This window comes from Sceloporus occidentalis, unplaced genomic scaffold, assembly GCF_023333645.1.
Source record: "Sceloporus occidentalis isolate IW3139 unplaced genomic scaffold, rSceOcc1.0.p SCAF_1, whole genome shotgun sequence".
Lineage (NCBI taxonomy): Eukaryota > Metazoa > Chordata > Lepidosauria > Squamata > Phrynosomatidae > Sceloporus > Sceloporus occidentalis.
The window spans coordinates 169,684,996-169,697,407 of NW_028316981.1; the positions used below are offsets into that span (position 1 = coordinate 169,684,996).

General features: G+C 42.6%; 1 protein-coding gene across 2 annotated transcripts in view; it reads right to left on the reverse strand.

Moving 5' to 3' along the window:
- Window positions 1-288: 288 nt before the first annotated feature.
- The window catches only part of LOC149322706 (nuclear receptor subfamily 1 group D member 1-like), a 56,120-nt gene continuing 43,996 nt past the window's right edge, over window positions 289-12,412 (reverse strand). For both annotated transcript variants that reach the window (XM_089481807.1, XM_089481813.1), the window contains exons 3-8: window positions 12,103-12,191; window positions 10,625-10,769; window positions 8,824-9,353; window positions 6,469-6,654; window positions 5,175-5,385; window positions 289-3,507 (exon numbers count right to left, since the gene is read on the reverse strand). In XM_089481807.1, the coding sequence (XP_089337933.1) occupies window positions 3,311-3,507; window positions 5,175-5,385; window positions 6,469-6,654; window positions 8,824-9,353; window positions 10,625-10,769; window positions 12,103-12,191 (1,358 nt within the window). In that variant the 3' untranslated portion in view covers window positions 289-3,310. The remainder of the gene's footprint in view (window positions 3,508-5,174; window positions 5,386-6,468; window positions 6,655-8,823; window positions 9,354-10,624; window positions 10,770-12,102; window positions 12,192-12,412) is intronic.

Sequence of the window (12,412 nt, forward strand, 5' to 3'; positions counted from 1 at the left end):
GGCTGTATTCAGCCTTCAGGATGAGACAGTATGTCCCTGAGTACCATCAGCTGGGTAGTGGCAGTGCAGAAAAGCTACTGCATTCATGTCTTGGTTGTAGTTTCTCAGATGCATTGTGTAGGCCTGGCCTCTAGGAAATAGGATATTAGCTTTTGACCTGGTCGAGTTGGGCTCTTGTATTATCTGAAATACAAGAATTGACATTCCCATGAAAGCCTGAACCAAGGCTCATCATGGACCTGGATGTGCAATACCAACAACAAGAATGACAGACACTTGTCTCACTGTTGAGTATTTTATTTTATTTTTAATTTATTGCACTTCAATATTAGACAAAAAAATAAACTCTCTCTCTCTCTCTCTCTATTCCTTCTTTCCTTGTCGGTATCTTTTGTGAGTCCTTTGGACTCCCAGCAGCAGCAACAGCAACAGCAGCAGCAGCAGCAGCAAGTAAAATCCTCTCTATTTTCCCTTTGCAGCAAATATACTCCGGTTTAGGGAGGGAACTCTTTGTTATAAACATACATAAATTTTCTCTCTCTCTAGATTTCTAAGAAAAGTGCAATGTTTGGTTTTATTTAAAAGCAGTGTTGAACAGCAGCAGCAACAGTAGCAACAGTGTCCCTCCCACCCTGCAAAGAACACAAATACGCCCCACATCATGCAACACAGGAGGGTGATCGAAACGTGCTATGAGAGCTCCTGTAACTGGGATGAAAAAACCCTGATATGTATCAATGTGGAGAACAGGACAGGGCTGATCACAGCCAAAATGGGAAACTTGGGGGATCCTACTGGGGAGAGAAAGGAGAGCCTGGCCCCCTTTTTGGTCATCTACTTTACAAACCTCTCCCTCTACCCCATGTTTGGCATCATTCATACATATGTGTGTATGTGTGTGTCATTTGTAAGAACTCTCATATATACATATATGAATGTTTTACAAATGACAGCTGAGAAAACCGGTTCTTAATATTTTTGGATCGACAGAGTTAAAGCTTTGTACAATCCATGTTTCTACAAATCCTCCATTCTCCCTGTACAGAATTTGGAATCTGTCACACAATTCAGCATTCTGCAAATCTCAGCTTTTCATTTTATTTATTTTTTTAAAAGCAAATTTATAGCCTTTATGGCCAACAATTTTTTTTAAAGCTAGTCTTTGCCAAGTAAAATCCCAGGTCCCAAACTAGTGTATGGGATGATGATAGCGCCATCCCCTGTCCGTCCCCTCTCAAAAGTGTGCCACACAGCTCACACGCAGAGCAGAAAAAAGAAGGGTATAAAGTGCTACAAGGGCACACCATGAGAGGTGAGGAACTTCCCATCCCACCCCACCTCCTGCCATTTTCCTCTGCACAGCTCTTTCCCACAGGCACTTTTTTTCTCAGCTGGTACTGGAGGAGCCCAGAGGTTGGGGGAAATGAACTGTGGGGCCAAGAGCAGCAAGTGAGAAGGGATTGGTATTCTATACCACTTTCCCATCTGGCCTGGTGGTGCTCTAAATCACATGCATACACTTTACACATGGGGCTGCCACCATCACATGCAGTTTGGGAGTTGGGAAGTCCACATGAGGGCTCAGATAAACTTCTAGAGATCCACGGAGGGTGTTCCAGTGTTCTGTGTAGCTTCTGTGCTTCCCTACTCCTTTCAAGACAACTGGAAGCAGAATAAATTGTGCAGAGTAAACAAACAATATGTTTGTCTAAATTTGCATTATTTATCCAGGTCACACAGATTTAGGCATTTCATGGCACAGAAATCTGGGTTTCTTTTTCAAAAAAATATTATCATTATTATTTTATTATAAAGTGCGCAGAACACACAGCCCCAAAGATTATGAACGAGCAAGAAGAAGCTGGAATGAGTCCTTCCAGGTCAATCTCTATCCCTTTCTGGGATTATTAGGAAAGAGTAATTAGCAAAAAGTCCGGGATTATATTTGAAACTCTGGAATAAAGATGGGGTTGAATGTAATAGAAGGCAGCTTGGAAACAGCCAGGACTAAGGGAATTTTATGCCCTGTCCTAGAAGGGGTTTTGATTTAGAGGTCAGGATGGGATGCTGGGTCCTAGAACCCTGGGAGAGAGAGTACTCATAGCTTCATCCTTCACGGAAAATAAAAAAGCACCATTGCCCGGAAGAAACCGGTACGGTTGGGCAGGATGGCATTAGGAGTGTTTACTTTACTTAGCCCTTTCTTCCTAATGGCTGAACTAACAGTTGCTGGTTTCTCTTAAAACTTCCCTGACATGTAAGGAGCCTAGATGATTCAAAGTCTGGATGCAAACTTCCAAGGATTCTCACACTCCTTCCATGTACTCTTTCTGAGAAACTGCCCTCCAATCCAACTAAGTATCTCCACATCCTTTCTCTACTTTCGGCCTGAACAGCATGTCACAGCCATCTCAGAGAGTGCAACTCTACCTACAAACTGATGGAAGCCCCTTTGTGTGTTTGTTTGTTTTAAACATTTACAAAATATATATACATATACTCTATATACTCTATAGATATAGACACTCACATCAGACAAGACAAAAAGAGAATTGTGGCCCCACTTGCTCAGTTGTAGGGATGAGACTGAGGTGGAAAACTGGCCCAAGTAGTTCTACTTCACATCTGAATATAACACCTACCCAGTAAAATTTGCAGTATATATAGAATGTCTTAAGATACAGTGTTAGCACCTAGCCCATGTGCACTTATCCCTTCTTCAGGAAAAAGCAGCAAAGGGATCAGAGGCTAAAAAGAAAAAGAAAACTTGGAGACTTGGTGCTAATGGTAGCATGCAGATTAAGGAAGGAAACTACGTTTCAATAATTGCCTTTTCAAGATGGCCTGCATTTTCCTGTCCTGAAGAGCTACCAATGTTAATTATTATGTACAATACACCTGGTGTCCTTATATACAGAATACAACATCAAGACAAGATCATGTGGAAAGAAAGAGATTGTATATACACACACACTTAGAAACAACACAGTCCCTATGTCCAGTTCATTTGCTTGATCTCCTCTAGCAAATAAATGATCTTCAATCCACACAGCGCCACGGAGAGCGCTATCTGGGAAACGCAGGCCCTTCTTTCTGCATCTGATCTCCTCACCAGGGAGGGATCTGCTCTAGCAGATCCCAGCTGCGATGGGCTATGGGCTCCCCGCCTTGCCAGATCCCTTCTGCTCCTCTTCTCTCATCATCGCTATTTTTTGCAAGAGAAAATTTAGTCCCAATGCATTAAATTTTCTTGATGGTTGATTTTCTCCTCTCTTCCCCTAAACTTCTTAGGGCTTAAGAAACAGTGTGCTTAAGGGTTGATCCGGAAGGCAAGGAGTTTCTCCGAATGCTGATTGTTGAGGGTTCTTAGGTCGGGGAGACGAAGAAGCAGCTTGGGGAAAAGTGTGGAGTCATCTGGATGCTTCTTTGTTACTAGAGTTCTCAACGCCCGGATTAAAGTCTCCTGCAGGATTTCAACAGCATCTACGTCAGAGATGCCAGAGCGATCTGAGGACCAAAGCAAAGATGTTAAAACTGACAGAAGCAGGACACCGAGAATAGAAGGCTTTTCTGAGGGTTTATTTCCTCAGGAAAAGTATGGGGAGGGATGGATTAAAATAGACACAATTTTTATTTGATTGTCGATGTCATACTCAGTTGCAAGAGACATCATGACATTATAATGCAGACATAAAATACAATTAAACATTTTTAAAAATAAGAAAATTTGGTTCCATACTTAGTCCAAAATTTCAAAGCAAGAAAAGGTGGAATGTGGAAGCTGTACACAGAATGTAAGTTAAGTAGATCTACATAATTTCTTTTAAATTTGCATGATTGATTCCATGTGTAAGAAGGAAAGAGCAAGAAACCCACTGTCTCCTGCCTGGAAGCCCTGCTTTTTAATCCTAGGTGTGTGAAAGACAGGTTGGCTGCATTACACAGGGCTGAGGGAAATTCTCTCTGTACAAATTCAGCGACTGTCCTAAATTGTTATTGCTGTGTACCTTCAAGTCCTTTCTGACTTATGGAAACCCTATCACCAGGGTTTCTTAGCAAGATTTGTTGTCACAGGTTATCTATTTAATTTTCCCTACCCACAGTTAAAAACAAGACAAAACACTAAATACTCCAAATTATCGTGTGTGTGTGTGTGTGTTTTAATGGCCAACTGAACTCCCCCCCCCTTAAACTTCAGGACGCCAGATTGGCCATTTCCAGGTCCTCCTGGCCCTTTTTTAGACCCAAGGAGGCCTCCCTCCTCCCCAAAAATCAGAAGTTACATTTATTTAAATTTACATAAACCCGCCTTGAATCCCATTGTGGGAGAAAGGCAGATTTAAATCCTTTAAATAAATAAATAAATAAAACACTTTTCAGCAAGCCTTTCTTAGGCCTAAACGAAGCCTGCCCTTTACCCACTTCTCCTGCCAGTCACACCTCTAGAGTATTGTGGAGGAACAGCCGAACTCTGTTGTTGTTGTGTGCCTTCAAGTCTTTTCCAACTTATGACAACCCTAAAGTGAGCTTATCATGTTTTTTTCTTGGCAAGGTTTGTTCAGAGGGGATTTCCCATTGCCTTCCCTTGAAGCTGAGAAAGTGTAACTTGCTCAAGGTAACCTAGCAGGTTTTATGACCGAGCTGGGAGTCCAACACTACAAATGCAAGAACTCTATCTTGGCTAAAAATTGGAAGGCAAGGGCACCATAAAAGGCACATGGGCTGCCTTTTAACTTAAAGGTAAAGATAAAGGTATTCCCCATTTACAAGGTTGTCAAGTCATGTCTGAGAAAAGCCAGCATTGTCAGAGACTACTCTGTGATCATGTGGCCAGCATGACTGCATAGAACACTGTTTACCTTCCCACTGGAGTGGTACCTATTTATCTATTTGCATTTGCCTGCTTTTGAACTTCTAGGTTGGCAGAAGCTGGGACTAGTGACAGGAGCTCACCTCACCATGCAGCACTCAGGCCTCGAACAGCCAACCTTCAGATCTTCTGATCATCAGAATTGGCATCTTAACCACTTGAGCCACCGCATCCCTTGCCTTTTAACTTATCTATGTTTTAACTAAACTTTAAGAAACTCTTATCAAAGCTGGGATGCATCATTTCCTATCCCTACAAAACCCAATCCCAGTTATACTACTATGGTAGAGCCCACAATTCTCACCTGCTGAGACAAGGACCACAGCCATGAAGAGTGCCATTTCCTGTGCATCTAAGCCTAGGGAGCTGAGTTTCTCACTGAACTCAAACATAGCATCCAGCAGAGAGCCCATGCCCATGGTACGTAAGCTGCAGAGTGAATAGGTCTCTCCACTCAAGAAGGTCACCACCTTCTCCTTGGGACTAAACAGGGAAGAGAAACGCACCATCAACACCTGGAGACAGAAAAAAAAGGAAAGAGATGAGGCACTGCTACTACTTCAAGCTCAGGCAATATTTGGGCAAATTGCTCAGGAAATAAAATAAAAGCCCTCCACCTGAAGTAATTCATGGCTTAGTTATGGCAAAATTTACTCCTCTGCTGAGTTAAAGGCAAGTGTGCTTCTTGAGTCTGAGTGTAACACACATCAAATGATACAGTGGGCCCTTGGTATCCACTGGGGTATGGTTTTTGGACCCCCATGGATACCAAAATCCATCAATGCTCAAGTCTCATTAAATATAATGGCATAGTAAAATGGTCTCCCTTATATAAAATGGCAAAATCAAGGTTTGCTTTTTGGAATTCATACATTTTTTGAATATTTTCAAGCCATAGATGCTTGAATCCATGCATAAAGAATCCATGGATACAGAGGGCTGACTATATTGCACATTTTCATTTGTGGGAGAAAAGAGAAAAAGCAAATCTTTCCAGGCCTGTAGATACAGTGGGCAAGGGACAAAAAAAAAGGACTTTGCCAGTAAGGATTAGAATTCTTCCCCCCAAATGACATTTTCCTTTAATCTCCAAATTTTTAGCATAGCAGAGAGTGAAACACTGAAAACCGTTCACACCTAGAACTCTTGCATTTGTTGTGTTTGGATTCCCTAGTAATTCTTCCTGTCCCCATTCTTTGAATGCCTAAACTGCATCTATAAATGAACGACCCAGGTATAATGTTACTGTAATGCTAGAAATTTGGAGATTGAAGGAAAATTTAATTGAAATTCTTATTTGAGATGCAATGCCACATTTTGCCACACGTGTAGCTACACATCTGTGTCTAGCACTGGTAACTGTGGGAGTAAGGCTACCCACAAGTACCATTCCTTTTGCTCTCTGCGGCCTTGCCATCTAACATCCCAGCTCTGCCCCAAAACTGAAAAGTTCCAGATAAAATTCAACCTTGACCTAAGAGCAGATACACAGCTTGGCTCAATCTGCATAATTTATTCTCTGCACAGAATTTAGGCTGCCCAAGTAAAGAATGTACTCTGGCTGTATCTGTGAGGAACACGCAGCAAGAGCAACTGACCTGGAAAGTGCCTGCTTTGAGCAGCATAACTTGGTCCTGCTGGCAGAGCGACTGGAAGCCTGGGATGCTCTTGGCAAACTCCACCACCTCCTTGACAGCTGGCGTGAAGCACTGAGAAAACTCCTCCCACACTTGCTGACTGCTCTTGCCATTGCTACAGTAGGGGGTGGCATTCAGAGGACAGGCCTGCATTGCAACAAGGAAGGAAAGTTGGGTCAAACCAGAACCCCAGACAATAGACCTGATCTAACAAGACAGTCACTTGTTTTCTAGAACATCCTGTCACCACCACTTGCATGATGTGTGGTCTACATGATCAAAACACAGTCCAAGTAGGTTGTAAGTAGTTGTCAATAATAAGGTATATACGATGGGGTGGTATAAAGAAAGTATGGGTTATGGGCAGGAAGGTGTTTAATAAAATCATTATTTCTGTCTGCCCATTCTGGATACACAACCCTGGTTATCTGTTGTTGTTGTTTTCTACTTCCAAGAACCCTACTGAGAAGGAACACAACTTTTTACAAGTGGTTTGAAGGATGGGCTGCGACTTTTATTGTTGTTGTGTGCCTTCATGTCATGAGTGACTTATGGGGACCCTAAGGCAAACTTATCACAGGTTTTTCTTGGCAAGGTTTGTTCAGAGGAGGTTTGCCACTGCCTTCCTCTGCAGCTGACAGAGTGCAACTTGCCCACGTTCAGCCAGTTGGTTTCATGGCCGAGCCAGGATTCACTGGGACTAAGCTTGGGAAAGTTACTTTGGGGAGCTATAGCTCCTCAGCCCAATGCTCCAGGATACTGGTTGAAGAATGAAAGGGCCCCCTTTCTGCCCTCTCCTGAGTCCAGTGCCTACGAAGTTTTCAGAATGTGTGTTCCTCCACCTTCAATCTGAATTGATATAATCTGGTGTTATGAGACCTCAGAGGGGGCTGTACAGAATATTGGTTTGTGGCTGGGAAAATACATAGGATACCCCTGAATATTACTGGTTCAATTCAAATGGGTAATATCTAAAAGAAAATTACTAAGACTCTTGGATCCAAAACACACTGCAGAAATAATCCAGTTTCAGACCGCATTAACTGCCCTGGCTCAGTGGTAGGGAATCCTGGGATTTGTTGTTTGCTGTGGCACCAGAGCTCTCTCTCAAAGAAGACTAAGTGTCTCACAAAACTACAGTTCCCAGGATTCCCTAACATTGAGCCAGGGCAGTTAAAGCAGTCTCAAAGTGGATTACTTCTGCAGTGTGTTTTGGATCTTGGTTGCCTGGAAGCCTAACATTTATGTGCTTCATTTACTAGTCATGCTGTGGAAGGGAGTCATAATTGCAAAGGAGGACAAGGCACCATAAAATGTAGGGAATTCAAGAAAAATGTAGGACATTGTAAAATAAAAGCTAAAAAGACTAATATAAATTCATACTTCTCAGCATGCTCAAAATGGAGAACATTTTCGAATTTCTACTGGACAGAAGGCTGAACTGTAGGACATGTCCTGAAAAATGAGGACATCTGGTTAACCTGTCCTGTTGCTTCCCAAATCAGTTCACAGATTTAAATATTTTTAGATAACATTATCAGGCAATGTAGTTTATTTTCATTGCCATACTACCATTTTTACACTAGAGGGAACTCAAGGGTTTAGAAACCTGAAGTTTCGGAAATTCTGCAGCAAAATTATCAAGGTAGCTGCCTGGTACCAAAATTACAAGCTGCAGGCTTTCCTCAGCCACAATTCAGTAAATGATCAATTTTTAAACCAAACTCTTAGACTTGTCCTGAACTTTTGTAGGAAACAGGTATTTTGCCCCCAAACACATAGGTTTTCTGCCCAGCAATGAGGTGTCACAGCCATCACAATAAGAGCCAGCATGGTGGTTTGAGTGTTGAACTCTGGAAACCAGGATGTAAATCCCAGCTCTGCCATGGAAACTGACTGGGTGACTGTGGGGAGGTCACACTCTCTCAGCCTCCGAGGATGGCAATGGCAAACCATCTCTGAACAAATCTTGCCAAGAAAACCCCACCTTAGGGTTGCCATAAGTAGTAAATGACTTGAAGGCACACAACAATAACAATAACAGGCCGGAATATATTGTTGTTGCTACTCTGTGCCTTCACATCGTTTCCTACTTCAGAAGACCCCAAGGCTAATCTATCATGGGTTTTTCTTAAAAAGATTTGTTCAAAGAGGATTTGCCATTCCTCCAAAACTGAGAGCATGGGTCTTGCTCAAGGTCACCCCATGGGTTTCCCTGGTCAAGTCCTGGTCTCTCAGAGTCTTAGTTCAGCATTGAAAGCACTACCGCCACACTGGCTCTCACTGGAATATATATAAACTATACTGGGTACTTACAATGCCTCTGCTGGTTGTTCCCCGCCAGGGGCAGCCCCTTGGAGTATTGGCTTCAGGATAGTTGTACTCAAAAGCTGGGTAACGTCCAGCATTGTGCAGATAGCCAGCCTGCTGAGCCTGGAAGATCTCATTGCCAAAGCACCGGGGATTGTTGTCCACGTAACTTGATGGCTCCTGAGGGCTGTAGTTGGACAGACGCAGGGTGGCCGACTCATACTGCTGCCCATAGCTGTAAGAGTTGTTAAGTTGCTGCTGTTCATTGTAGTTGGTCAAGGGGCAGGCCTCACTCCCAGGGGATCCACCGTGCTTGCCAAGGCGGTCCTGGCCACTCACAAAGATGTCACGGTAAGCTCTTGAGATGGCACTGATGGCCTCCTCCTCCTGGGCGTTTGGGCTGGGTGGTGGGGCATTATCTGTCTCTGGGCTCAGACCAACATCCATGGGGGCCTCATTCAGGCTGTTCATGTAGCTCTGCATCTCATCAAGCAGGCGCTGCTTCTCCCGCTTAGGGATGCGTCCAAAGCGCACAGCTGCAGCAGGAGGAAAATGGCAGGAAAATCTGAGTGCCACAGGGAGGGGCTGCTTAAAAGAACCATTTAAAAATAGCAATGCAGGATTTCAGCAGGGTCAACTCAGTAGCCAATTAATCAATAGTAATGGGAGATTTCATCAGGGTCAGCTTTTCTCATTGCTCCTATATTGTTGTGGGAGACACTGAAAGTCCCTCAGATTCTCCCTGCCACTGTTGCAGTGTTGTTAAAAGTGATGGAGTGAGGTGGAGAGACAAGAACAACTGCATCCTCCTTCCACATCAGTTCAAGTTCAAGGAAAAGAATCAGGGACCTTATCTTACATACAAGTGTACAGTGCTGCTTTTGCTACCTAGAAGATGGTAATGATTTCTGGGTGGGTTGCTTGTTTGTTTGTTGGCACAATTCCTCCCCCGAAAAGCGAGGGAAGTCAGATCAAAACCTGCTCCAAAATTCACAATGCTCTCCCAAAGCCAAAATTAGCAACTAGCTTCTTGGGCTTCTGAGAACATCGATCATGTTCTCAGGAGAGCTGCTGTGACCATTAATCAAAGGATATGGCTTGCTCTACAGGAATGGGTGTCTCCTCCCACACACATCTCTGTTGCTCTGGAAATCTTGGCTCAGAAGCATAAATCAGCCCAGGGTTCCATTTATCAACTAAGGATTTGCTGACACTGTACCCTCAAGAGGCAGCAGCTGCTGCTGACTGTTTCTGCCTTAAGGTTTGCCTCACTATGTACACACATGAATGATAGAGCATCCCTAGGTACTATCCCACTCCAATTTCACTCATCCCCTTCCCCTTATTTCTCAGCCATTCCACTGGCCATTTCTTAGGAGAATGTCTTTTATAGTACAGGCTAGCAAACCAGTTTTCCTTTTGCTTATATTGTACCCTGATGGTGCTGGTATTATTTTACTTTTGTCTGATTTTTTTTTATTGTAGCCTGACTTCAACTCTATACATAGGTTGTGATTTGTACAGAGGCCCCAGAGTACTTTGGTAATTGGGCAATTTAAAAATGTGATCAATCCATCAATATAATCAACAAACCACTCTGCCTACTAGCTGTTGAGGGAAAGCACACTTCAGTGTACTTTAACATTGCTCAATTAATTCTACTGCACCTGAATGAAAGCCAAAGGAAGGTCTGTTATCAAGAGAGATCTGTAGCTCTGGACTGTCAACTTAAAGATATTCATTAGAGTTGTCCCTGAGGCCTCTCTCATCCACCTAAAGCAGGGTCTGGTTTTCCAAAGATGCTCACCATCTCTTGACATGCCCACTGCCAGGCACTTCTTGAACCGGCAATGCTGGCAGCGGTTTCGATTCATCCGCATGATCATGCAGTTTTCATTCTTCACACACATCTTGTAGTTGATATTCTGCTGTATACTCCGGCGAAAGAACCCCTGGTGAACAGAATCAGATTAGAACTAGGTCAGTGAACAGGAAGAACCAACGCATACAAGACTAAGAACCTTATTGCATATCGAAAGTGAGCCAACATGCAGCCAAAGAGAAATGGCTTTCTGTTTACCTCTCCATGTTCCCTCAAAGCACTTCCATTCTCTTCCCAAGGGTGATGGTCATAAAACTATGCCTTTTGTTGGGCTGGAACAATCCGTTTGATAAAAGACACGCTTTTACAACTGCCTCCCTCTGGAAAGAGAAGTGCTATGATAGCATGCGGAGAGATAAGCAGAAACCCACTTCTCTCTTGCTGCATCTTGGCTTGCTTTTGACATGTAATAAGGCTCCAAGAGTTCATACAATCAATATATATTTTTCATACGATCAAGATATATATTTTAAAAGCATGAATATCATCTTAATAGTACCAAAAACAGCACTATCTAAACCAGCTGCTAAGGTGCTCCTTTTATTCTTCAAATAAAATCCCTTGTTTAGAGATTTTTAATCCTTATCTGCTCACAATAATACTGTCAATTTTGTAATATAGCCCTACAATTTTTGATTTTATATGCAACCTTTTCTGTTACTCTTTTTACAGCATACTTTAGCAGATATCTCAAATACCAATGCAGGGTCCTTCCTAGAAAATTACTTAACAATGGTGTTATTAGTCTTACCCTGTCAGAGTTCATACTGATTCTGGAGTTTTTGTTCTAGTGAAGTTGTATGTAAAACCGGGAAATGCTCTTTGTCTTGAAGCAGTGCGTGTTTGGTCAGATTTGGCTACAATTTGGCCAAAGGAGTCATAATTAATTCTAGAAAGCCTACAGTGATTTTATTCTCTCTAAATCCCTGGGAGCTAGTTGGATAGCTGATTTACACAATAAGCACAAATTGTCAGAAGGAAAATAACTAAAGCATATCTTATGTTCCCAGACTATTTTTATTACTGTCATAACCCTGCAAATACTTTGCCAGGTGGCATATTTCAGTATGCCTTTCAAGAAGAGCAAAAGAAGATTGAAGATTAATTATTTCTACCATGGCTTGAAGAAGCAAATCAGTTCATGCAGAATTTGCAGAGAACTAGATTTATTACAACATGACCCAGAAACATAAGAAAACACCCCCAAGACCAAGAGCTGTGTGTACTCTACATCCCTGCAATTCTACTGTATGAAAGGAGAATTTAATAATACTGTAAGTACTAAATTCTTTATCCTGAGAATCTTAGCTTCAGTGTTTTAAAAAATCCCAATAGTTTCTAGTCGACATACTGATATAAAATAAAGAGGGGGGGCCGGTTAGGAGAAGAAAGATCAACCTTACCTTGCAACCTTCACAAGCATGGACACCATAGTGGAAACCTGAGGCAATGTCACCGCAGACTTTGCAGAGCAACACCATCCCACCTGTCTCTGTTTGGGGAGAAAAGCATTCTGGTAAGAGCTCCACCAGCCCAGGAATCCTCCCTTCTCCTCTTCCTAACTTCCCAAATGCTTACAACAGCCTTTTGGTGAACTACAATTTCCATCATCTTTAGCCAGCATAGCAGTGGCCAGTGTAAAAGTTTCAGCTCCAGAGAAGCTGCAATCCATATTTCAAGGGAAGGATAAGAATTGCTAGAGGTGGAGTTTTA